The sequence below is a fragment of the Notolepis coatsorum genome (genome assembly GCF_963971535.1).
Source record: "Notolepis coatsorum genome assembly, chromosome: 19".
NCBI classification, from domain to species: domain Eukaryota; kingdom Metazoa; phylum Chordata; class Actinopteri; order Aulopiformes; family Paralepididae; genus Notolepis; species Notolepis coatsorum.
The window spans coordinates 5,539,841-5,567,793 of record NC_140183.1 but is presented as its reverse complement, the minus strand read 5'-3'; the positions used below and the strand labels follow the sequence as shown (position 1 = coordinate 5,567,793).

The window sequence follows — 27,953 nt, the reverse complement described above, 5'->3', positions numbered from 1 at the left end:
TAGAGAGATCTAGAGTGTCTAGTGTCTAGAGATCAATAAAATGGTCCATCGATGGGTATTAATGGAAGCAATTAATCTAATGCAGAGAGAGAATCTATGGTTACAGCTGTGATCTGCACGACCCAGGACAACAGACACACTCATGGGCCAAGAACACCACAAAGAATTAATTGTTTGAGGTTTATTACAGCCAGTAGTTTACGATACAAATTACTTTTCAAAATGCTCAGCTATCATATCCTGTGCATAACAGCTGACATTCTGAGCACTGACACAGTAAAATGACAGAAAACAGGAATGCATTCATCAAATTTCTCATATCTCAATTTTCTATATTTTGCTATTTTTTAAACAAACATTTTTACATTTTTTTTTATGATCAAGGTCTAGTCAAACCATCCCTAGACCTGGCAAAGTCAATCGTTTTCATCTCTTTTTTAAGAAATAATTTATCATTTTGCGATGTTTTCAGAGTTTTAGGTTTTTCAATGTTTAAGTTTTTTTTTCTATCTTTTTCATCGGTGAAGCAGGTTTCAAAATGCTCGATCTGTGGAGAGAAAAACAATAAAAAATCAGAACTGAAGACGGTGTGCAGAAATAAATCACAATAACCGGTAACATATTTGCAAAACGAGCATCGGACACCTTACTCGTGGTGAATGGCCTTTAAACAGCTCTCCGATTGTCTTCCCATCAACTCAGAAGTGCTTTTTAATTCATGCCTCACATTCACAGCGAGGAGCAGAACTACTAAGAATGTCTGATGACCAAGTGTGTCCGACTCTTACCACCTAACCTGCACAAACTACAACACATACATCATGCCAGTTAGGGTACCTACCTGTGTATACGGTTGACTTTACTTACTCATAGTATATATTCAGATTCTAAGTGTTTTACTCCCCATATTTATTGTAACGTATAACATAACTGATAGGGCATACAGACCCTCATCTGCACCTTTGATTATACTTACAATTATATTGTTTAAACAGCTTATTCTTTTTTATCTTTACCATAATTGTATTGCCTATATCCATGTCTTTCTACCATTACCCTGCCCATACCTGTACCTCCCCTCCCCCGTGCTGCTATGACGCCCACATTTCCCCAAGGGGATGAATAAAGGAATATCTTATCTCAAGTCAGGAGGAGCAGAGATCAAATTGGAAACCTTCAGATTACCAGACGACCGCTCTACCTCCCGAGCCACTGCCGCGCTGCTTGCTCATGTGACAAAGATTGTCAAAAGATTAAATCTCTTATTTATCAACTTAAATCCAACAGTGTGCTGCACCCACCTTCATTCCTTCCTTCCTAGACGCTAGGAACCCCAGCAGGGGTGGTGGACTTCTGAGCTGCCTCCTTGGCCTGGTGGGCCTGCAGCACGGCTACAGCCTCATCCACCTGCAGGGGCACAAGACTAAAGGGTTAAACCACTGGAGGACACACGCAGGGGCACAAGGCTAAAGGGTTAAACCACCGGAGGACACACGCAGGGGCACAAGGCTAAAGGGTTAAACCACCGGAGGACACACACAGGGGCACAAGGCTAAAGGGTTAAACCACCGGAGGACACACACAGGGGCACAAGGCTAAAGGGTTAAACCACTGGAGGACACACGCAGGGGCACAAGGCTAAAGGGTTAAACCACCGGAGGACACACAGGGGCACAAGGCTAAAGGGTTAAACCACTGGAGGACACACACAGGGGCACAAGGCACTGGAGGACACACGCACCAAGATGGCAACATATCAAATATAAGGCTGAGTCCACTTATCGATAACTGCGTGAAATCGATAAGTGGCATCACTTATAATTTTTTTTATATTATAAATACTTTATACTGTAGTGGGTGCTATGGACATAATACACCATTGTATTGTTTTGATGTATTGATGGGGCACTGTCACTTTAAGGAGATTGATTTTGGGGTTGGGCTTAGAGAAGACACGCTGGTGGAATATCATTGATCAAATGTTTGGACTACGAGCTGTCAGAGGCTAGCACGGCATAGATCTGACAGCTGTCACTTGTGCTAAAAATATAATAAATGACACACGGCTTGGTGTTGTCGCAAGATAGAAATTGTGCGTTTCTCCTTTCCGACGATTTCTACAATACTATACTAAAATACTAGGTGTTGTGGCATGTTTTAGTTAAAACATCCCCATTTCATGTAAATTTTGTTGAATCTGTAACACTAAAGATGGCAGCAACGACAAATAATTACTGCAAAATAAACACACATTTAGTTGTTTAAATATATATATATTTACTTTATACTAATAAAAATATCGATATTTATGGATCATTTTGACCCGATTTATCGATTCTTCCAAATGGCATATGGCCTCAGCCTTAATCAAATATACATTTCAAGGATTTGTAAGGTTCTTCATGTGAAAGCTTCAGTGAGTCATGTCTCCTTGAACGGAGGCTGTGTGAAGTACTGACGCACGCACCTACAAAGAAATTCCATTGCTTTCGCAATTGTCCCGTCTTGCACAAATGCCTTCCCACACGCATACAAAGAAGGTCCACAAGAAATCATGCTTTATGATTAAATAAGTGAAGAAGAGCGCTGACCTTGGAGCGCAGAGACTCTGGTGATTCCAGCATGTGGAGCAGCTCAGAGTTGTCTATCTCCAGCAGCATGCCGGTGATCTTCCCCGCCAGGCTGGGGTGCATGTTCTGGATCAGGGGGAACAGACGCTCACCTGCAGGGAGAGGGAGAGGTGAGTACAGGCCAGACACTCTGAAGACTAATGCAGACACTCTGAAGACTAATGCAGACACACTGAAGACTAATACAGACTCTGAAGACTAATGCAGACACTCTGAAGACTAATGCAGACTCTGAAGACTAATGCAGACACTGAAGACACACTGAAGACTAATGCAGACACTGAAGACTAATGCAGACACTGAAGACACACTGAAGACTAATGCAGACACTGAAGACTAATGCAGAGACACTGAAGACTAATGCAGACACTGAAGACTAATGCAGACACTGAAGACTAATGCAGAATGCAGAGACACTGAAGACTAATGCAGAATGCAGACACTGAAGACTAATGCAGACACTGAAGACTAATGCAGACACTGAAGACTAATGCAGAGACACACTGAAGACTAATGCAGAATGCAGAGACACTGAAGACTAATGCAGACACTGGAGACTAATGCAGACACTGAAGACTAATGCAGAGACACACTGAAGACTAATGCAGACACACACTGAAGACTAATGCAGACACTGAAGACTAATGCAGAGACACTGAAGACTAATGCAGACACTGAAGACTAATGCAGACACTGAAGACTAATGCAGACACTGAAGACTAATGCAGACACTGAAGACTAATGCAGAGACACTGAAGACTAATGCAGAGACTGAAGACTAATGCAGACACTGAAGACTAATGCAGAGACACTGAAGACTAATGCAGAGACACTGAAGACTAATGCAGAGACACTGAAGACTAATGCAGACACTGAAGACTAATGCAGACACTGAAGACTAATGCAGACACTGAAGACTAATGCAGACACTGAAGACTAATGCTGAGACACTGAAGACTAATTCAGACACTGAAGACTAATTCAGACACTGAAGACTAATGCAGACACTGAAGACTAATGCAGACACTGAAGACTAATGCAGACACTGAAGACTAATGCAGACACTGAAGACTAATGCAGACACTGAAGACTAATGCAGAGACACTGAAGACTAATGCAGAGACACTGAAGACTAATGCAGAGACACTGAAGACTAATGCAGAGACACTGAAGACTAATGCAGACACTGAAGACTAATGCAGACACTGAAGACTAATGCAGACACTGAAGACTAATGCAGAGACACTGAAGACTAATGCAGACACTGAAGACTAATGCAGAGACACTGAAGACTAATGCAGAGACACTGAAGACTAATGCAGAGACACTGAAGACTAATGCAGAGACACTGAAGACTAATGCAGAGACACTGAAGACTAATGCAGAGACACTGAAGACTAATGCAGAGACACTGAAGACTAATGCAGACACTGAAGACTAATGCAGACACTGAAGACTAATGCAGACACTGAAGACTAATGCAGAGACACTGAAGACTAATGCAGAGACACTGAAGACTAATGCAGAGACACTGAAGACTAATGCAGACACTGAAGACTAATGCAGAGACACTGAAGACTAATGCAGACACTGAAGACTAATGCAGAGACACTGAAGACTAATGCAGACACTGAAGACTAATGCAGAGACACTGAAGACTAATGCAGACACTGAAGACTAATGCAGAGACACTGAAGACTAATGCAGACACTGAAGACTAATGCAGACACTGAAGACTAATGCAGAGACACTGAAGACTAATGCAGAGACACTGAAGACTAATGCAGAGACACTGAAGACTAATGCAGAGACACTGAAGACTAATGCAGAGACACTGAAGACTAATGCAGACACTGAAGACTAATGCAGACACTGAAGACTAATGCAGACACTGAAGACTAATGCAGAGACACTGAAGACACACTGAAGACTAATTCAGACTTCTCATTTCAAAAGTGAAGGAAGAACATGAAAGGGGAACTTTGAGGAACTGCCGTTGTGTGCGTTTCTAAAACTGAGACGTGCAGCTGCCTGCTACAGACGTGTGGAGAGACCAGAGTCTAGCTGCTACAGACGTGTGGAGAGACCAGAGTCTAGCTGCTACAGACGTGTGGAGAGACCAGAGTCTAGCTGCTACAGACGTGTGGAGAGACCAGAGTCTAGCTGCTACAGACGTGTGGAGAGACCAGAGTCTAGCTGCTACAGACGTGTGGAGAGACCAGTCTAGCTGCTACAGACGTGTGGAGACCAGTCTAGCTGCTACAGACGTGTGGAGAGACCAGAGTCTAGCTGCTACAGACGTGTGGAGAGACCAGAGTCTAGCTGCTACAGACGTGTGGAGACCAGAGTCTAGCTGCTACAGACGTGTGGAGAGACCAGAGTCTAGGTGCTACAGACGTGTGGAGACCAGTCTAGCTGCTACAGACATGTGGAGAGACCAGAGTCTAGCTGCTACAGACATGTGGAGAGACCAGAGTCTAGCTGCTACAGACGTGTGGAGAGACCAGTCTAGGTGCTACAGACATGTGGAGACCAGAGTCTAGCTGCTACAGACGTGTGGAGAGACCAGAGTCTAGCTGCTACAGACGTGTGGAGAGACCAGTCTAGCTGCTACAGACGTGTGGAGACCAGTCTAGCTGCTACAGACGTGTGGAGAGACCAGAGTCTAGCTGCTACAGACGTGTGGAGAGACCAGAGTCTAGCTGCTACAGACGTGTGGAGACCAGAGTCTAGCTGCTACAGACGTGTGGAGAGACCAGAGTCTAGGTGCTACAGACGTGTGGAGACCAGTCTAGCTGCTACAGACATGTGGAGAGACCAGAGTCTAGCTGCTACAGACATGTGGAGAGACCAGAGTCTAGCTGCTACAGACGTGTGGAGAGACCAGTCTAGGTGCTACAGACATGTGGAGAGACCAGAGTCTAGCTGCTACAGACGTGTGGAGAGACCAGAGTCTAGCTGCTACAGACGTGTGGAGAGACCAGTCTAGCTGCTACAGACATGTGGAGAGACCAGAGTCTAGGTGCTACAGACGTGTGGAGAGACCAGAGTCTAGGTGCTACAGACGTGTGGAGACCAGTCTAGCTGCTACAGACATGTGGAGAGACCAGAGTCTAGCTGCTACAGACATGTGGAGAGACCAGAGTCTAGCTGCTACAGACGTGTGGAGACCAGAGTCTAGCTGCTACAGACATGTGGAGAGACCAGAGTCTAGGTGCTACAGACGTGTGGAGAGACCAGAGTCTAGGTGCTACAGACGTGTGGAGAGACCAGAGTCTAGGTGCTACAGACGTGTGGAGAGACCAGAGTCTAGGTGCTACAGACGTGTGGAGAGACCAGAGTCTAAGTGCTACAGACGTGTGAAGAGACCAGAGTCTAGCTGCTACAGACGTGTGGAGAGACCAGTCTAGGTGCTAGACGTGTGGAGACCAGTCTAGCTGCTACAGACGTGTGGAGACCAGTCTAGCTGCTACAGACGTGTGGAGAGACCAGAGTCTAGGTGCTACAGACATGTGGAGAGACCAGAGTCTAGCTGCTACAGACGTGTGGAGAGACCAGAGTCTAGGTGCTACAGACGTGTGGAGAGACCAGTCTAGCTGCTACAGACGTGTGGAGAGACCAGTCTAGGTGCTACAGACGTGTGGAGAGACCAGTCTAGGTGCTACAGACGTGTGGAGAGACCAGTCTAGGTGCTACAGACATGTGGAGAGACCACACAGAGTCTAGGTGCTACAGACGTGTGGAGAGACCACACAGAGACTAGGTGACCACAGTCGGACAGTTAACTGACCCAGCATCTGCTTCTGTTCCTGGGGAGGGGCAGCGGCCAGCATGGAGGCCGTCAGGGGCTCCTGTCCTTGGACGTGCACAGCAGGCTACAGGGGGAGCAGAGTGAGATGTTAGAGTGAGACGTGGGGGGGGGGGGGGAAGAGTCCCAGGGAAGATAAAGTATTAGCAGCACTGGGGTCAGTAGATAGTTGACTTGGCAGTGCTGGGGTCAGTAGATACAGTATTAGCAGTGCTGGGGTCAGTAGATACAGTATTAGCAGTACTGGGGTCAGTAGATACAGTATTAGCAGTGCTGGGGTCAGTAGATACAGTATTAGCAGTGCTGGGGTCAGTAGATACAGTATTAGCAGTGCTGGGGTCAGTAGATAGTGTCGACTCGGCAGTACTGGGGTCAGGGACCTACCTGCTGCATAGCGACCTGGGGCTGGGAGGCCATGTGCTGCTGGGGGTTGCGCACGCCGGCAGCGTATTTGTACTGGGGCATGGCGCGCACTGGGGCCGCCGCCGCCGAAGCACTGGCAGGGCGCTGACCGAGAGCCTGGGTGGCTGCGGGGGTCAAGAGGTCAGCGTCAGCTTCACAGCAACAAGGAAACACTCAAGTGATGTACAGCCATAAATTACATGCATCATGTGAAACAGGAGATGTGCTCCCGAGACATCCCATCTAGCCGTACTCACGCATACGCTGGGAGGTCATCATGCGTGGGACCTGGGAGGTGGTGGGTCGCATGGTGTTGAAGGCCTGGGGCCTGGGGGCCGAGGGGCGCATGGCGTTGGGCATGTTCTGGAAGTCTGGAGGAGAGGAGAACAGACAGACCTCAACATCTACACTAGTGGAAGAACAACAAACATGTTCTGGAAGTCTGGAGGAGAGGAGAACAGACATCAACATCAAACAGTCAGGCAGCAGCAGCACAGACCTAAAGAACAGTCAGGCAGCAGCAGCACAGACCTAAAGAACAGTCAGGCAGCAGCAGCACAGACCTAAAGAACACCCAACACAGCAGTGATAACTTGGGTCCCCAGCAGGAGGAGGACGACGCCCAACTATCCTTATCCAAGTGAAAGTTAACTTGTAATTTAGTTATTTAAAAAAAATAGTATGCAATTTTCACTAACAGTTTAGAGCTAAATAAGTGGTTGCCCTCCTTCTGAGAATCACGCGGCCCCCTGCTGGGAACACAGGCCTGAGACGACCACAAAAGGAGAACACCACCCACTCAAGTGTTACTTCCGTGGCCTAAAACAGCTCAATCAATGTGTGAACATCAGCTACTCTCTCTCTCTCCCAAAGCCAGAAACCAGAGAAGTTGGTAGACTTTGAGAGATCTGAGCTGCTCTATTGACAAGGAATAGCAGACATCGCACAGAAAGTTTATATCCTAATGATCTTCATTCTATAGTAGTGGTCTCAGTTCTGGAACAGAACTTTGTAGTTTTGGGAGTCAGTCATTTTCACTAATATTTTGGATCGTCTTAGACCAAAATACTTCTGAAATTGGGTGTAGTTCCCCATTAACTCTAAAACCAAGTAATAGACGCATGAAATCCAACTTAACACTTAAAATCATAGTTGGGTCCAAGCAGCATACTGAATTACATTGCATATCTGTTATCGTATCATGATTCCCCCCCCTTCCCTTTATGTTGCGTTTTGTGACTCAATGCTAAAGAGCTAATATTAAATAAGGTTTCTCGCAAAATGACGTGTAAGAGATGAAGTCACCTTTTCTAACACGACATTAGAAAACACGTCCTAAACGGGAGCCTTGTTATTTCCTGTCACTGATGCTCGTTGATGCATCCGCTGACTGTGAATAAACAGGCGTGAAGTTGTTCCCTTTAGCGACGGAACGGCAACACGGTACTTTGAGAAAAGGTCTAAATAAGGAGGTCACCGAACACAAAGCTGAACGGCTTCCTCTTATTTCATCTTCTAGCTAGTCTTAAGACGTTTTACTTATTGCTCGTCTGATGTGATGCCCCCCCCCCCCCCCATATCACTAACAGCATGTGATGTCTCCCCCATTATCACTAACAGCATGTGATGTCTCCCCCATTATCACTAACAGCATGTGATGTCCCCCCCATATCACTAACAGCATGTGATGTCTCCCCCATATCACTAACAGCATGTGATGTCTCCCCCATATCACTAACAGCATGTGATGTCTCCCCCATATCACTAACAGCATGTGATGTCTCCCCCATATCACTAACAGCATGTGATGTCTGCCCCATATCACTAACAGCATGTGATGTCTCCCCCATATCACTAACAGCATGTGATGTCTCCCCCATATCACTAACAGCATGTGATGTCTCCCCCATATCACTAACAGCATGTGATGTCTCCCCCATATCACTAACACCATGTGATCACTAACACCATGTGATCACTAACACCATGTGATCACTAACACCATGTGATCACTAGCAGCATGTGATCACTAGCAGCATGTGATCACTAGCAGCATGTGGTGCTCTCTCTGGTGGGACTGACTCACGTTGGGGTCTCACGCCCTGGGTGGCCCAGCGGGGGCTGGGGCGGAGCTGGGCCAGCTGGTTGGCTGAGTAGTACGCGGCACGGTTCTGCGCCTGGGAGAAAGAGGAAGCGATTGAACCGGTTATTCCCGTCTCTCAGCCCCCTTTTTACTTTAGAATCTTACTAGCAACTCATGGAAAGTACTACTGCTGAAACAAATGCCAATGATCTCCAAAAGATATCCATGGCATTATTATAAATGTATCTAATGTTCACAGGACACGTCTCCTCCCTCACCTGTGGAATGGCAGCCATGAAGTACCCGGAGGGCGGGGCCGGCTGGTAGGGGTTGATGACGGGGTTGGGCACGGCGCGCACCGTGGCCATCCTCTGCATGTACTGGTTGGTGAGGTGGGCCTGGCGCTCCTCCTTGCGCTGGGCCAGGGCCACGTACAGCGGCTTGGTGGCCACGATGCGGCCGTTCATCTCCGTCACGGCCTTGGTGGCCTCCTCGGGGGAGGAGAAGCACACGAAGCCGAAGCCCTTGCTGCGGCCGCCCTCCATCATCACCTGGAGGGGCGGAAGAGACAGGTTGATCCATCTGTATCAAGTGCTCGTGTGCGTCAGCTTTTATTTCATGTTGGCAACAAATTGCCACTTGGAGACGTTGACACGCCTTTCTCTACCAAACACTGGTCACATTGGAGGAAAAGTCCTTTACATTGTCCTTCATTTGACCAAAGACCGATAATAAGCATCGATACTATATCTATCCCTTACCTACTCTTACTAGTTATGCTGCTGGCCAGTGCAAAATTCACAGGGTTAAGGTTAAGCTATTTTCACAGCCATTACTGCCAGCACTTACTGACAGCTTACAGTATGTTAATTACTAATCGGTGAGGGGAGTGGCTGGGCAGGTTGTAAGGGGGCTCTTGTTAAAGAGGCGTTTTCACAGCTTAATTAAAGTAAACTGTTTTACAAGATTCTAATGAGCACATCTTCAAACATTCTCAGATTTCAACATGACATTTGAAAGCTTACATTCTGTAAAAAGAAAATGGAGACATGTGGCACAAACCGCTGTGCAGGGTCACATTTGCTATAGGCTACTGGATTAGGCTAATTATCCTTATCGAACCTGATGCCCACCCACTGGCTTTCATTCAGGAGACACTAGGAACCTTCCCCCTACCACCACATTACCTCCAGGAGACACTAGGAACCTTCCCCCTACCACCACCCTGCTGGCTTTCATTCAGGACACTAGGAACCTTCCCCCCTACCACCACCTTTCATTCCATTATTTGTCGTAGTATCAATATATCCCCAGTGTCCACAGAGAGGATTATGGGGCCCATCAACTACAGTTGCTGTGGCAGCCATTTTGGCCAGTGAGCCCCACTGAACAGGAGACACTGAATTTGACACGGCTGCAGAATGGAACCTTATTCTTAGTCATGCAACAAAAAAAACACCATTAGTTAAAGCAGGGTATCTGCAGGTTTAGCCCAGTCAGATTTAATGCTTTTTAAGACTTTTTAATGCCACTCAGAATTAAATTTAATACCAATTTCACAATAACAAAATGACAAAAATCATGCAACGACACCAATTAGTTTAAGTTTAGGTACACATTGGTCCAAAGATGTTTATTAAAACATAACTTGGAAACTTAAAAATCTTGAACTTAAAGGAGTAACTGGATTGGATGAATTTCAACAAAGGGGTGACCAAACATAAATAGCAAATATAGCTATAGAAAATATACCAGGGGCCAAGCAGCAAGTGCAACAGCCACTGTCAGAACACATAACTATTACCACCCTCACCAGGGTATCAAAAAAGTCAACCAACAAACAAGATTCTTGTGCCGGATCTCCTCTCTGGTAAACAAGAATACCCTGAAGACTCTAACAGGAGCACTCATTCAAGGGTACTACGACTATGCTTGCACCTCATGGTACCAAAGCACCTCAAAGGCCCTAAAAACAAGATTACAAACATCACAAAACAAACTGGTCAGACTACTGCTTAACCTCACTCCTAAAACCCACTTTACCCCTGCCCACATTCAAAACCGCTCTAAAAGAGCACCTACGGGAGGCTGCAATTAGAAACTGGGCACCGTAAATTTTCAACCCCCCCCCCCCCCCTAATGTACAGTCTCCTCCCCATCATATGTATATATTTTCTGTTAGGATCTCTGGGTAACAGTACTGTATATTTGCATATCGTATATGTCACAATTGTAACACTACAGTACTATATAGTATACCTGTATGTCATGTATGTCCCTATGCCATAAATGTCATGATGTCATGTATGTTGAGTATGTCATAAATGTCATGTCACTATAATTGAAAATGGGGGACCCTGATGTAAACAAGACACACGTATTGTACCCATTCTACAATCTGTTAAATAAAGTTCTCATTCATTCATCCAGTTGTTTTGTTTTTGTGGTTTTGGTTGAATGAATGAATACTTTGTTTAACAGATTGCAGAATGGGTACAATACAGTACGGCTCAATACACACAATTGTTAAGGGGATGCAGACCAGAGAAAGACGTTTGTCTTGTTTACATCAGGGTCCCCCATTTTCAATTCATAGTGACATTTATGACACTCAACATGCATGACATTTATGGCATAGGGACATACAGGTATATAGTACTGTACCGTTACATTTGTGACATACGATATGCAAATATACAGTACTGTTACCCATAGATCCTAACATACATGGGAGGATACTGTACGTCATTAGGAGGGGGTGGGTGGGAGGAAAAAATACATAGTGGGTGAAGCTCTCATCGAACATAAACACAAACGTGTCCTTGTTTACATCCGTGAATAGATTATTTTCAAGTTAAGACCTCAGCTTCAAGCTTTGGCATGGAGCCGAATGTTATCCAGACTTCTGTTGGTGCAGATGTTATAGTCCTACCTGAGATGGCGCAGCTGGTGTGGAGGCAGGGGCCGAAAATAAATGCGAAATAGTAGTTTGCAGGCGGTTTTTGCAGAGCGCTCAGCATGTGCGACGCGACTGTTTTTTTTTTTTGTTGCAGCGGGGCTTGTAATGGTCTTTGACTGGGACCAACCATCGCGCAAACAGTGGATTGTCGAGCCAGTTCTCGTTAAATTGGCACTTTCCCATATTAACGAGTGCAAATGCTAAACTAAACTAAACGTAACGTTAGTGTTATCGCTTCGCCTTGTTAACGTTAGCTAGACTCCGTTGCTGAAATGGTTCCCCGGCCAACACATTACACAAAGAGTTGTGTTGGTTCCGCCCCATTCCGGTCTGCGTGATTCTACAACACGGTCAATGAAAAGTCAAACTTTATCTCCCGTTAACCGTTTTCCCCCAGATTTCATAATAAAACATAAGATGACATGGCATTTTATCTTTCCTTTCTATGGCATTTTTAAGACCTCTGAAAATGGATTTAAGACAAACTAAGGCCTTAATTATTGATAAACAAATTTAAGACCTTTTAAGACTTTTTAAGGATCCGCGGACACCCTGTAAAGGGATAGTTGTGATTTTTGGAACCCTGGCCCCATCCATGCTGTCCCTCATACCGGATAGTTGGCCACAAAACCCAATACAAAGTCAATGGGGTCAAGCTCCTGCCTGTACAAGGGACGAGTGAAAATACTGCCATTAACTAGATTGCGAGGAATCCATATATAACCATTTTGCGCTAGCTGATCCAATATTGAGAAACATTGACATAAAAAATGGGGGTGGCCATAGTCAAAGACGTCCCTTGACCCCTTTAATGTCCGAATTATACGTCAGCCATCTTGATTCACAGATAATATGTATCCGTATTGGCGGAAACAAATCCACATTAGTCAACCCCCTATTTCAACGTGGAATGGCAACGAGACATATTACGGAAAATGAAGGACAAATGCAAAAACTTTTCTATATCATAAGTATCTGGTAAGGTAAAATCAACTACAATTCAAACGTTTTTAAAGTATTCAGACAAACAAGTAAAGTAAATTTGCCATTAACTGAGATTCTAGTCCGACTCCTGACTTTATGAATGTTGAAGCTCGTACCTTAGCACTTGTGATGGTGCCGAAGGGAGAGAACTCTTTACGCAGACGCTCGTCGTCCAGGCCATCGTCCAGGTTCTTCACGTACAAGTTCACGCCCTGGTAGAGAGAACACCCAGGTTATTAACACGTTCAATAGCCTTCGAGTGAGTCCACGTTCATCTACACGTGTGCCGATGATGGTTAGAAGGAAGAGACCGACCTGGTATCTGGTCATGCGGTCCTGTTTCATCTGCTCAAACTTGCGCTTCAGTTCGTTCTGTCGCTCTCCCTTCTTCTGCGCACGGCCCACGTACACCTGCCTGCCGTTCAGCTCTTTGCCGTTCATGTCGTCCACAGCCTGTAGAAACGAAACCAAGACCTCATTTAAGACAAGTATTCAGGAAGTGAAGGTGAACTTAAAAACAATATACAGGAGGCATAACCTGTTTTTAAACTCTGCCCTGACGTGGCCAAGATACAGGATGGTTTAGGTTGGAAAAATTATTATTTAAAGTTGTAAATTTCTTTTATCTAGATTAATCTATGGAGTGAAACATTTTCAATATAAGAAAGCGGTCTAGCTGAGTCAATGTTGATGGTTTTGTTGAACATTTGTATTAAGTGCCAATTCAGATCTTTTTAACACCAATTGAGCACCACGGCACCAGGTCTATATTGTGGATACAGGATACTAGATCACCCCAGTGGTATGGCTGTTCGCTCAGGTAAAATAAAAAATAAAAAAGCAATTACATAATGCAGACCAGCGCGCACCTTTAATCTTAGAAGTATAGGGCTGTTCGATATGACAATATATCGTGGGATGAGAGAACATTTCTTATCAGTAGATTTCTTCCTCTAATGTTTCCATCGCAAAAAAGCTGCTTTATGTCAGTATTTTACTTAATTCCGGATACCGGAATGGAATAACAAACTTGGAGGAGCGCAACACAGAACGAAACTCCCCGCAACACCACGCAGAACAGAACCGGTGAATGGATTCCTGATATTTTCCTCCCAGTCTGCCTGCGTTATATATTTTGAGATACAACTTTTTGCGAGAAATAAAACTGAAAATGAGTACGATATGATTTGAATGCCACTCGCCAGTCTTAGTTCTTCCGACGCATTTATAGATGCATATCTGTACAACAGTTACCAAAGTCTGTGGCCTAATGTTATGTTTAGATTATTATCAGTAGTCATCACACAGACCGATAATATTTTCATCAAAAGTCAGAGGCCCTCAAATGATAAGACCATAGTTGTGCAAGATTCTAACGACCATGCTTGCTACTAGCAAAAGAGACGAGAGAAGAGTTTTTATCTTGGATAACACCAAACTAGCTTTCAATGCAACAGCGTTGTTGCGTTACGCTGCCATGCACCACAAATTAACAGTGTCTTTCTGCAACAACTCACGCCTCGCAGGATGTCTGTTCAGTGGCACAAACAAGCACTTTGTGATTAAAAAAAATGGAACACGAGTTCAGTTGAGATGGCGAGTACTTGAAGTAATCCATTAATCGCACCCACCCCCAATTTAAATATATGTTATCTCAGGGAAACACAATGACATTACCTTGATTTTATGTATGGGGCAAAGGGTTAAGTACGCCTGTGCGTGAGAGTTCCATTGGTCAACATCCATCTTCTACATTTGCTATAGGCTACTGGATTAGGCTAATTATCCTTATCAAACCTGATTCAGAAAGAGGCTATTTTATTCAAATGGTAAAAATATTGATTTATATATATAATCTTTATATTAAAAAAAAACGTAGAGCTCCTTCAGGAGACACTAGGGACCTTCCCTCTACCACCTTTCATTCAGGAGACACTAGGGACCTTCCCCCTACCACCTTTCATTCAGGAGACACTAGGGACCTTCCCCCTACCACCACCTTTCATTCCATTATTTGTCGTAGTATCAATTTATCCCCAGTGTCCACAGAGAGGATATGGGGCCCATCAACTACAGTTGCTGTGGCAGCCATTTTGGCCAGTGAGCCCCACTGAACAGGAGACACTGAATTTGACACGGCTGCAGAATGGAACCTTATTCTTAGTCATGCAACAAAAAAACACCATTAGTTAAAGGGATAGTAGTGGTTTTTGGAACCCTGGCCCCATTTGTTGATCGGTCGAGTCCTTTCTCAGCACAATCCATGCCGTTTCTCAAACCGGATAGTTAGCCACAACTCAATACAAAGTCAACCGGGTCAAGCTCCTGTCTGTAGAAGCAGACTTGAAGCTTACCGAAATTCACCCCAGTGCACACAAAGTAAATTTCAGCAAGCCTCAGTTAATGTGTACAGACTTTGCATTGGTTTGTGGCTAACTAGCCGGAGCTAGCATGAGGGACAGCATGGCTTATGCTGAGAAAGGACTCTACTGATCAACATTTTCATTGAGGAAAAAAAAAAAAAAAAATCTTGAAATATTTTAGTTTTAAGATATCATCTACTATTTTACCTTCTGTGCGTCTTCATGCCTCTCAAAGCTAACGAAGCCAAAGCCTTTGGATTTGCCAGTATCATCCGTCATGACGCGGATGCTGAGGGCGGGACCTGGAACAACATCTCAAGGTCAAGGTAAAGCACTGGCCTCTCAACGGGTTGGATCACTAGAAAAGGCAAACTGGTGTCATGCAGGAGTGGGCAAGACACCGAGTCTAACAGAGGAGTGGGGCAAGACAGAGGAGTGGGCAAGACAGAGTCTAACAGAGGAGTGGGGCAAGACAGAGGAGTGGGCAAGACAGAGTCTAACAGAGGAGTGGGCAAGACACCGAGTCTAACAGAGGAGTGGGGCAAGACAGAGTCTAACAGAGGAGTGGGCAAGACAGAGGAGTGGGCAAGACAGAGTCTAACAGAGGAGTGGGCAAGACACCGAGTCTAACAGAGTGGGGCAAGACAGAGTCTAACAGAGGAGTGGGGCAAGACAGAGTCTAACAGAGGAGTGGGCAAGACAGAGTCTAACAGAGGAGTGGGGCAAGACCGAGTCTAACAGAGGAGTGGGGCAAGACATAGAGTCTAACAGAGGAGTGGGGCAAGACAGAGTCTAACAGAGGAGTGGGGCAAGACAGAGTCTAACAGAGGAGTGGGGCAAGACATAGAGTCTAACAGAGGAGTGGGGCAAGACAGAGTCTAACAGAGGAGTGGGGCAAGATAGAGTCTAACAGGAGTGGGCAAGACAGTCGAACAGAGGGGTGGGGCAAGACAGTCTAACAGAGGAGTGGGGCAAGACAGAGAGTCTAACAGAGGAGTGGGGCAAGACAGAGTCTAACAGAGGAGTGGGGCAAGACAGAGAGTCTAACAGAGGAGTGGGGCAAGACAGAGTCTAACAGAGGAGTGGGGCAAGACAGAGAGTCTAACAGAGGAGTGGGGCAAGACAGAGTCTAACAGAGGAGTGGGGCAAGACAGAGTCTAACAGATGAGTGGGGCAAGACAGAGTCTAACAGAGGAGTGGGGCAAGACAGAGTCCAACAGAGGAGTGGGGCAAGACAGAGAGTCTAACAGAGGAGTGGGGCAAGACACAGTCTAACAGAGGAGTGGGGCAAGACACAGTCTAACAGAGGAGTGAGGCAAGACAGAGAGTCTAACAGAGGAGTGGGCAAGACACAGTCTAACAGAGGAGTGGGGCAAGACACAGTCTAACAGAGGAGTGGGGCAAGACAGTCTAACAGAGGAGTGGGGCAAGACAGAGTATAACAGCAGAGTGGGGCAAGACAGAGTCTAACAGAGGAGTGGGCAAGACAGAGTATAACAGAGTGGGGCAAGACAGAGTATAACAGCAGTGGGGCAAGACAGAGTATAACAGCAGTGGGGCAAGACAGAGTATAACAGCAGAGTGGGGCAAGACAGTCGAACAGAGGAGTGTGGCAAGACAAAGTATGACAGCGGACAGGCCAAAACGACTTTAAAAATGATATTGAATCAGTTTTAGGTTTCTATTTGTAGCAGGCATGTCGAATACTGCGGTGGGTTGCAACAAATAAATGTATGTATATGAAGTGGAGTCAAGCTACAATCAGTTTTAGTTTTACCACACTCACTAAGACAACTCACCATATTTACCAAACATGTCTTTCAGCTTCTCATCGTCCATATCCTCGCCGAAGTTCTTGATGTACACGTTGGTGAACTCCCTGGCGCGCGCACCGAGCTCCGCCTCCCTCTCTTTGCGCGACTTGAAGCGCCCGACGAACCTGTTGTGTTGGGCAAGAAAAGTGGAAATTATGAGCACAACGCAAACAAAGTAGAAAAGACGGATAAAAAAAAAAAACGCAGAGAAACAGGTTAGCATGTTACAGATGCTATTATTTATCAAACACAAGGGTTGTTACTTTATTACGGGGCTAGAGAAACATTAGACTATCAAGTATCTCCCATCGAGCCACTCTATGAACAGCAATTGTACGTTACTGTAACACGTAGTTGAATTACATCTTCAACATTAATCTCTAAGATGTTAGGTCAGTTTACATTAGATTTCACCAGGATTAAAAAGACAAAACAAACACCAACACTGTTAGATTGGACTGGCGGTTTGGTTAGTTAACAAAATGCAGTTGATCACTCATGAAAAACAATTCCACAGCCTCAGACTTACGTTGTCAGTGTGATCGGTGTCTAAACCACCTTGTCGTAACTAGACAATATGTTCAAGAGGGTAAACATAAGACACACTTACACTTTTCTATCATTCAGCAACATGCCATTCATTTTCTCAATGGCACGCTCGGCCGCCTCGTGCGTCTCAAAGTGCACAAAGCCGTAACCCTTTGAGCCATTTTCATCACAAACCACCTTGGAGAAAAGGACATGTATGGGCAAATGTGAGACGAGACCTTCAAAACATCATGCACATGAAAAGGCACCTTAAACACACACACACAATAACTATTTACATTTAGTAATTAAACTGAATGCTTTAATCCAAGTGCGAATTACAGGTTCTGTATGACAAGTCAGCAGGAAGGGTACAACTCTTTACAGCTGAGTAACAATGTTCATCAAACAGTGTCGAAACTTGGGTGCTGCAGTGTTGAGTGTACGAGTAGAGACATTAGTATAGTAGGTAGTGATATAGGCATGGAAGATGAATTAGTGGAAGAGTGCAAGATAGAAGACAGTAAGAAGGTTAGTTTTCCCCCCTTCCTTCTTTCATTTCAGATATTGATTGAAGAAGTGAGTTTTTAGTCGAAGGCGAAAGATTGCAATTGCACCCCAATGCACTGTTGTAGCATGCAGTCATGATATATTTGTTGTGGGACAGGGGCGATGTCTCCTCTACCTTGCAGGAGAGAATGTTTCCAAAGGCAGAGAATGTGTCGTAGAGGGCCTTGTTGTCAATGGACTTGTCCAGGTTCTTGATGAAGATGTTTCCCACCCCGCTCTTCCTCAGCGAGGGGTCGCGCTGTGACCACATGATGCGCAGGGGTCTGCCCTTAATCACGTCGAAGTTCATGGTGTCCAGGGCGCGCTCGGCTGAAAAAAGTATTATTATTAAATTAACTTTACTAAAACCTCACAATTACCACCAAGCACATCTTGACTAATGCTACCGAATCTTGGTAGTTCAATGGCTTGAGACTGAGGGTCAAATATTAGCATGGTTGGGTGTTCATTGGTATAGCAGGGGGTTCCAATTGTAGCCAGAAATACTAAAAATGTGTAAGGACGGAGACTTCTTTGATTTGATCAAAATGATTAACATTCTTATATGTTAACATGGCCACTTGTTAGAAGTTATGATGGGGAGTAGTCTCATCGAGTCTGGGCACGTCAATTAAAATATTAAAAACTCACTGCAGTGGTGAAAACACTACTACAGCAGTGACGTTAGAGTTACTGGACTCAGATGCCACATTATCTTAAAGGAAAACTCCAACATTTTGGGAAATTAGCTTATTTGCCCTGGAGTTAGACAAGAAGATGCATACCTTTTTTCTTCTCTGTGCATGCAGTAGGAAGACGTTGGGAACTAGGCTAATGGAGGAACCTACTTCCAGTGACTGACGCTAAGCTAGGCTAACGTGCGCGTCTTCCTACTCCTACTGCATGCACAGAGAAGAAAAAGGTATGCATCTTAACACTAGAAATCAGACTAAGTGTTGGGAATTAGCCTAGTTCCTAACGTCTTCCTACCCCTACTGCATGCACAGAGAAGAAAAAGGTATGCATCTCTTAACACTAGAAATCAGACTAAGTGTTGGGAATTAGCCTAGTTCCTAACGTCTTCCTACTCCTACTGCATGCACAGAGAAGGAAAAAAGGTATACATCTCCTTGTCTAACTCCAGGGTAGATGGCAAACAAGGCAATTTGCCAAAAACGTTGGGAGTTTTCCTTCAAGACAAATGTGAACATGTTATATATATAAAAAGAAAAAAAATACAGCCGTTACTTTCCACAATCGCCGACCACACAGGGATACACTCTTTTTAACCTTTCACTGCCACACGACACAAGGTTATAACCCTTTACTATCACACAACCGACGGGGCGATGCTCGATCCGCGGAGCTAATGATGGAGCATCGCCGTCGGTTGTGTGATAGTAAAAGGGCTATAACCTTCTGTATTATTGTCACAGTGTGAAAGGGTTAACCACCGGCTGTCGTGTGGCAGTGAACGGGTTAATAAAAAAAAGGGCGTGACAACGAACCACTGGGAGAGATAAGAAGCTAAAGTAAAAATGCTAAAGACGTTGCTATCAGCGGCACCACGTTGTGTGTGAGAGTGAGTGGACCGATACAAAATGGAGTCACCACCACACTTTATCCAGTGTGCCGCCCGGCCTCACGTTATTATAATAAAGCCCCGGTCATCATAGGTAGGTAGGTATTTATTTAGACAACAAAACACATTATACAGATCATTTACATCACATATTTGCTTTTGTCAAGGACAGGAACCGAAAAAGCCCAATGACTTTATTTACATCGTTGTCCCTGGAAGTCAAGGATGCAACAACTAATTACTGACATTAGAGAAAATCATTCACAACAATTTATTATCACATTTTAATAAGCAATAATGGCACAATCCTTAATTAATACAAACATGTGCATTTGTTGAGACATGTTAAACTAGCCTGTGTGTCTCAGAGCACCCCGAGGTCATCATCATCATCGACCCACTTACCGTCGGCCGGCTGCTGGAAGTTGACGTAGGCGTAGCCCAGCGAGCGGCGGGTGATCATGTCGCGGCACACCCGGATGGACAGGATGGGCCCCGCGGGGCTGAACTTCTCGTACAGCATGGCCTCCGTCACGTCCTGGTGCAGGTCCCCCACGTACAGCGAGGCCATGGGGTAGCTGGGCGCGCTGGGGTTCATGCTGCTGCCGCTACTGCTGCTGCTGCTCTCAGGCGAAACAGGAGAGGGGGATAATAATGACAACTAGCGAGACTGGGAACTGTTTTCACTATTAAACTAGTTCCCTTCTTCTTGGGGCTCGTGTTTCTTCTTCTAGCGTCACAATGTTCAGGAAAAGACACTGGTGGGGCCGCGCGCGCAACACCACGGGACTCGTTAGCTTTAGCAACGTGGAGGCTAGCTAGTTAGCTTAGCTAGCGGCCGCGGCTACAAGATGGCTGTGCAGAATTCAAAAAAAAAATGTAATTCTTTCGCAGCCAAGTTAGCAACTCAAACGGTCGCCGTGTATCGGTAATGTTAAAAAATAATCCCAATACTGTCGAGCACACCACGATGCACTTGATACTATAAACGGCAGCGGGCTGACTAACGTTAATAATCACCCACGCTCTCCGACAATGATGCTAACTCTGATTAGCTTTAGCTAACGTTGCGGTCTTTCGTCTCTTCTCGTCCTTGCGTCTCTTCGTTGCGGTTGTGCTTCCGTTTTTTTAGCCAAATCAAATCCTGCTTCACCGATTTTTTCTTTTTCTTATAAAAATATGTCTGCGTTTGTACCCTAGCTTTTGGTTTGTTTCATAATAATAAAATGTGTGCCGAGACTAGCTCCGGAGCACACCCTACGCAGACGAATTACAGGAATGAAAGGACGTCTGCAGCGGAGCCCACGGGTTGGAGCAGCTTACGTCGGCGTCACGTGGTGTCTCCGGCGGTCACGTCACATCACGTCGGGACGTGACCGCCGGAGACACCACGTGACGCCGACGCAAAGCTGCTCCAGTTTCGTTCCCCAATAGGGTCGAGCTGCAGCGCCGGAGAATCCTGAATGAGTGAATGAAAACTTTATTTAACAGATTGCAGAATGGGTACAATACAGAACGGCTCAATACACACAATTGTTAAGGGGCTGCAGACCAGAGAAAGACGTTTGTCTTGTTTACATCAGGGTCCCCCATTTTCAATTCATAGTGACATTTATGACATACACAACATACATGACATCATGACATTTATGGAATAGGGACATACATGACATACAGCCAGGTATATAGTACTGTTACATTTGTGACATATATGATATGCAAATATACACTACTGTTAACTTACCCATACATCCTGTAAGAGCCAAAGCTATATATATTTAGGTTATTGTATTATATGAATGTTTAATATTGATTGGAGTTATATAGTCGTATTTGTCATAAGAGCATTCTAGAACATAGAACCTTCTAGAACGTTTGTGGTGATGTCATAATAGTCCTTTCTGGAACATAGAACATTCTGGAACGTTTGTGGTGATGTCATAATAGCACTTTCTAGAACATAGAACATTCTAGAACCACAGTATGACATCATGATAGAAAGTTATGGAAGCTTCGTGATGTCACTGTATGATGTCATAACCGAACATTCTAGAACATTTGGGTCTCTATATAAGCAGGCGTTTCTCAGAACGGCAGTTTTGCATCTTCGGCTTTCACATTACGAAGGAATTTTCATGTGTCGAGTCGGCGGTGATTTTGGAGACTGGGAAAAATAGTTTTCTTACCTTGTAGTAGTACTTGTAGCTTGTAGGAGCCACTTGTAGTAGTATTTGTAGTAGTGACAGGAATATTTAGGAAAGTAGATTTAGGACCACTTCTGTAAAGAAAGACTTTGCAAATAAACCATTTGGATATCTTTACTTTGCACTGGAGCGGCTGTGGACATTGCTTTTCTTTATCAACGGACGTACTATACGAGTAAGTAATTTGACCAGTGGAGTGGATCGTCGGCCCTCACACATCCTGACATCCACTCACGTCTAGAGGAGGTAATAGACAAAAGAATTCTAAACCAGAAAGAAAGTCGCTGGATCGATAGACTACAGGCCACCTCACTCCCAGGTTTAAATGATTCCATAGACATGGTATCATTTTTATAGGCCAGTAGATCACTTTATTTATTTATTGTATTTATACATTGTTATTTATTGTATTATGATAGACTACAGGCCACCTCTTTACAGGTTTAAATGACTCTACGGACATACTGTCACTTTTATAGGCTAAGTAGATTACATTATAGTATTATTATTCTTTGTCATGCATTACTCAATGCTCTTACATTGTTGTTGTTTTGATAATTGTTTTTTGATAATTGTTTTTTGATAATTGTTGGTAATTGTTTATATTATTATTGATCTATTCTATTTTTGACTCATTTCTTTATGTTGTTATAATATTTTGAGCTTGTGTGTATATATACTTATATAATATACAAATTTGTTTTTCTATTGAGTATTATTGTATATTTACTTCAACTCAAGTTGAGAATGTTGCTTTGCCTTCATTTAATTGGGACCAGCTGTCCCCCATTGTAATTAGTGTCTCCCTGAGTTGTGTGTGTTTTTTCCTTTTTTCCTCTATTTAGTCACAGTATTGTTTTTGTCACAGCAACACCCTGAAGAAGGCCATGTAGGCCGAAACATGTTGGACTTTTAAAAGATTTTCTAAATAATGTAAGCCACTTATTAAAGGCTTTTTAACAACTGTAGAGCTGCCTTGGATCTCAACCTTTCTTATATAAGAGAGTATATACATATGATGGGGAGGAGACTGTACATTAGGAGGGGGTGGGTGGGTGGGTGGGAGAGAAATATACATACGGTGGGGAGAGAATATATACATACGGTGGGGAGACTGTACATTAGGAGGGGGTGGGTGGGTGGGAGAGACTATATACATACGGTGGGGAGGAGACTGTCTATTAGGAGGGGGTGGGGGGGTGGGAGAGAAATATACATACGGTGGGGAGAGAATATATACATACGGTGGGGAGACTGTACATTAGGAGGGGGTGGGTGGGTGGGAGAGACTATATACATACGGTGGGGAGGAGACTGTCTATTAGGAGGGGGTGGGGGGGTTTGGACATTTACGGTGGCCAGTTTCGAATTGCAGCCTCCCGTAGGTGCTCTTTTAGAGCGGTTTTGAATGTGGGTAGGGATTCACATTCCTTTACAGCTTTGGGTAGGGCGTTCCACATTGATGTGGCATAATTGGGAAATGTGTTTAGTCCCTTGTTTGAGCCGAAATCTGGGTTTAACATGATTTGTTGAGCTTCCTCTGGTGTTGTGGTCGTGGTATTCACTGACCTTTGGGAAGTATTTTGACATGTACATGGGTACCTTAGTCGTATAGTGTATCTTGTAGACCAGGCCCATTGCAAGTTGCTGTACTCTGTCGTCTACTCTAAGCCAGGGGTTCTCAACAGGGGTGCCGCAGCACCCTAGGGTGCCGCAGAGAGGGGTGCCTTGAGATTTAAAAAAAAAAATCATTCTTTTTACAGAAAATTATCACTAAAGTGCTATCTGTTGCAGCTGCACTGTTTTCCATGAAAATACCTTATTTGGATAAGTTTGACCATTTCTCAAAATCTGCAAATCATTATTTAATAAAACACAGAAAAGGATCACCAAGTTACTCTGGATGAAAAAAAACTTTACAGACAACATTGAGACATCTGATACCACCTGGAGAGCTAGTTTCAGAGTGTGGTGCTGAGTACCAAGTATCTCATGATGCAGCAGTTAAGGTGTTGATACCATTCAGCACCACATATCTGTGTGAAGCTGGCTTTTCATCCATGACAGCTCAACATAATGCAAAACAAAATGTAGGGCCAAGTTGAGCCTTGAGGATGACATGCGTGTTGCCTTGTCAAAGATCTCCCCACGTATTGACCGTATTATTAGCTAGCAGCAGCTAGAAATGTCCACTGAGTGAACGAGTGCTTATTTTCTGTATTTATTTATATTTTTTGAGAAATGGTAACTTGGTGATCCTTTAAAAAAAATACATGATTTTCTGTTTTTGAGAAATGGTCACACTTATCCAAATATGCTATTTTTATGGAAAAGTGTGCAGCTGCAACAGATAGCACTTTAGTGATAATTTTCTGTAATTTTATTTAAAGAAATATGCTATTTGATTTACTGCTACAAGCAGTATAATGTCCAATACTAAGCCATTTAGACCTGAAACACCTGTTAATAATGCATTATATAGCCTGCATATACACACAAATGTGTTTCCCGGTTTCTTAAATAAACATTATTTTGAAAGCAAGCACTTTTGTCATCATTGTAGCAAAAAAGACAGGACCGGAAAAGTCTTTATCGTATGTAGGGGTGCCCTGGAATATTTTATTGAACACAGGGGTGCCTTGGCAGCAGAAAGGTTGAGAACCCCTGCTCTCTAAGCCATCCTAGGTAGTCAAAGTGGGCAGGGGTGAGGTGGGTTCTAGGAGTAAGGTCAAGCAGTAGTCTGACCAGTTTGTTTTGTGATGTTTGTAATCTTGTTTTTAGCGCCTTTGAGGTGCTTTGGTACCATGAGGTGCAAGCATAGTCGTAGTACCCTTGAATGAGTGCTCCTGCCAGAATCTTCAGGGTATTCTTGTTTACCAGAGAGGAGATCCGGTACAAGAATCTAGTTAGTTGGTTGACTTTTTTTATGACCTTTTATTACCTTTTCTTTTTGTATACCTTTTTATAATTTTATTACCTCTCACTGGGCAAGCCTGTGGCAGCCACGAACCTGCACTGTTTTAAGTGAGCGTGTGTTATTGGATTGATTGATTGATTGAAATTTGTATTAATGTCCGCCTTGTTTCGAAACTGGTTATGCTTAGGCCCTCTTTCGAAGTCGCCCTCTTTCAAAGTCGGTTATGCTTATAAAGTTTGGAATCAGGGCTGGTGGTCTATTGCCCTGCTCTAAAGATAAACTCTAAGCATAACCGACTTCGAAAGAGGGCCTAAGCATAACCAGTTCGAAACAAGGCGGACATTAATAAAATGTTCAATCAATCAATCAATCAATCATCGGTGGCGTTGTTTGGGTAAAATAACAGATGCCAATTAAAAAAAAAGTTTTTTTTTATATATATTGAAATCAACTTTCCAGCCCCCTGCATACCTGTCAACCCTCCCGTATTTCAACCTTCCTTCCCGCCGTCATCCTGTTAAAATATTTTCCAGTTTTTTTCCCGTTTTTTTATTTTTACAAAATGGCTGCAATTCCCCTCCGTGACGACAGGTGGCAGCAGTGTAGATTATAGCGTTAGCACAGGAAGTCAGACCGGAAGATGGTTGCGACCCGAAGAAGGAGACCGGATGCGTGAACACTTAAGGTAACTAACTTGCGTTCAGCGTTTCTCTGATTGGCCACGACGCCCACGTGACCGCGCGACGCCTGCCGCTCTGTGTGTTGCAGCGCACGGCGACCGCAGGTAAACAGCCAATCAAATCCCCATCAATGGAAAATGAACCCGCCCATAACCATGCTGATTGGTCCTTGTGCAAGACTAGAAAGCGGGGATCTTTGATTAAACACCTGCTATCAGAAGAATAGTCAGATCCGCATTATGCTGTGGTTAATATTGTGATATTATTCAGGGTACTCCAGTATTCTGTTTTTAATGTTGTGATATTATTACTCCAGTATTCTGTGGTTAATATTGTGATATTATTCAGGGTACTCCAGTATTCTGTGGTTAATATTGTGATATTATTCAGGATACTCCAGTATTCTGTCTTTAATATTGTGATATTATTCAGGGTACTCCAGTATTCTGCCTTTAACATTGTGATATTATTCAGGATAATCCAGTATGCTGGTTAATATTGTGATATTATTCAGGATACACCATTGTTTTTAATATTGTGATATTATTCATGCTGTGATGTGAATATCGTCCATGTTAGTTTACCTTCAATGGAGAAGTGCATTAAATCATTTTAATGCAAAAAAGTGTCCTCTGTTCTTTCATTTCAGCATTGTCTATCGCAGAACACATTCCATTGTGGGCAGAGTGTATGCTTGGTTTCATTCCAGCCTTGCCTAAACACCAGCTGATGATTTCACTAATTGGCTCACCTCTTCAACTAACTCACCTGGTGAATGTAGTTAAAATGAAAACTTGGCCCACGATGGAATGAGTTTGAGACCCCTGGTCTATCCCTTTAAAATAAATGTACTTTTACTTTTTAGTACTTAAGTACATTTAAAAGTAGGACTTTTTGACTTTTACTCAAGTGTGTTTTTAGCCAGATACTTTGACTTTTACTTGAGTCAGATTTTGAGACAGTACCCATACTTTCACTTAAGTATAATTTCTGGGTACTTTTTACACCCCCATTTACATTCTACAACTACCTACCTACAAAAGGCAGAGAAGCTTCTTCTTTTGATTTTTATTGGGAGTTGGCACAACCTTCTTGGTTTTTTAGAGAAGCAATACCGGCAAAGTGGGGTTGTTCCCGGAGAGCTCACTCTCGGCCGTGGTTTCTCAGTGTATAATGTATGGTGCTCTCCCTCAACATGCGAGTAGGGTGAGACAACACCATTCTTTAGTCCAAATAATACCCTACTTTATACTATATTATTGTTATTCGTTTAAGGCGAGACGCAGGTGAATAGGCAAATATACTTTTTTTTGTTGATTTTGAGATTTTGTTATATTTTGCTTCCTAAACATGTCTTCTATGAAACTAGTGACAATAAAATGTCAATAACACACATTTAGTTGTTTATTTTACTTCATTTAGCCTTATTGCATCCATAAATGTGCACATATTTAATGGGGAAGTGCCTCATTTGCATATATAAACATAAAATTCAGAAAACTTGCAATATATTTTTTCTTAGTTTATATGTACATAACAAACTGGGAAAGTTTCATAGTGATATCTATTCAAATATTTTTTGCCTATTAGGGGGTACTACACTGTACTACACTGTTTGTAGCCTGTGTGTAGTTCTGTTCAGTTCAATAACATTATTATTATTATTATTATTATTATTATTATTATTATTATTATTATTATTATTATTATTATTATTATTATTATTATTATTATTATTATTATTATTATTATTATTATTATTATTATTATTATTATTATTATTATTCAGTTATCAGGCATGTGTTTAGGTTGTCAATTACCAATGGTTTGATTAGGTATTGTTTGTAAATATCTGTTTAAAAAAAAGTATGGCATTTTACAATACAGAACTTTGAAGGCGTTTTCCCAGAAATTAGTTATGAGTTTTTCCTCATACTCTGAGCCAGAAATCTCCACTTCTGTAGCACTCACATACACCAAACCTTCCAGTTCTATATGTTCTGAAGGTATTTACAGAAGGGTTTGTTGATATCGCATTCATACTCTGATTTATATCACATTTTATTCCTAAAAACATGGCGAAATATGGAATTTTACCATAAAAATTGACTGAATGGAGTATTTTCTGATTTATGGAGTGATAAAAAGATATCCAAAATCCCCTCTGTAATAACCTTTGGCTCTAATATGTCAACAAAATGAAACTAATTTTGAAAATGGCTTTATCCAATGTTCAGAATTATATGCAAATTAGTGCATATTTAAGTAGATCATGCCTCATTTGCATATTTAAACATACAATTTCAGAAAACTTGTAATACCAAAAAGTCTTGTCTTAATATAAGTAATCAACTGGGGAAGTTTCAGTAAAAATGTTTACCCTATTCACCTGTAGTGTCTCGCCTTAATGTAAAGTCAGTCTTACATTGGCACTGCTTTAACGTGGCATT

At 43.4% G+C, this 27,953-nt stretch overlaps 1 protein-coding gene across 2 annotated transcripts; it reads right to left on the bottom strand.

Moving 5' to 3' along the window:
* Nucleotides 1-166: 166 nt before the first annotated feature.
* Nucleotides 167-20,993, bottom strand: LOC311246707 (polyadenylate-binding protein 1A). 2 transcript variants are annotated; one of them, XM_084336925.1, is made up of 15 exons: nucleotides 20,108-20,993; nucleotides 18,257-18,450; nucleotides 17,654-17,769; nucleotides 17,038-17,168; nucleotides 15,437-15,531; nucleotides 13,182-13,319; nucleotides 12,983-13,078; nucleotides 9,202-9,474; nucleotides 8,927-9,017; nucleotides 7,098-7,211; nucleotides 6,823-6,965; nucleotides 6,421-6,505; nucleotides 2,592-2,722; nucleotides 1,302-1,407; nucleotides 167-547 (listed from the first exon to the last, which is right to left on the bottom strand). In XM_084336925.1, exons 1-14 carry the CDS (start codon nucleotides 20,298-20,300, stop codon nucleotides 1,318-1,320), a joined length of 1,890 nt encoding a protein of 629 aa, XP_084193051.1. In that variant the 5' UTR covers nucleotides 20,301-20,993; the 3' UTR covers nucleotides 167-547; nucleotides 1,302-1,317. The 2 variants fall into 2 exon arrangements, with proteins under 2 accessions (XP_084193051.1, XP_084193050.1); XM_084336924.1 differs by having other exon boundaries at nucleotides 17,029-17,168; nucleotides 20,108-20,992.
* Nucleotides 20,994-27,953: the final 6,960 nt, after the last annotated feature.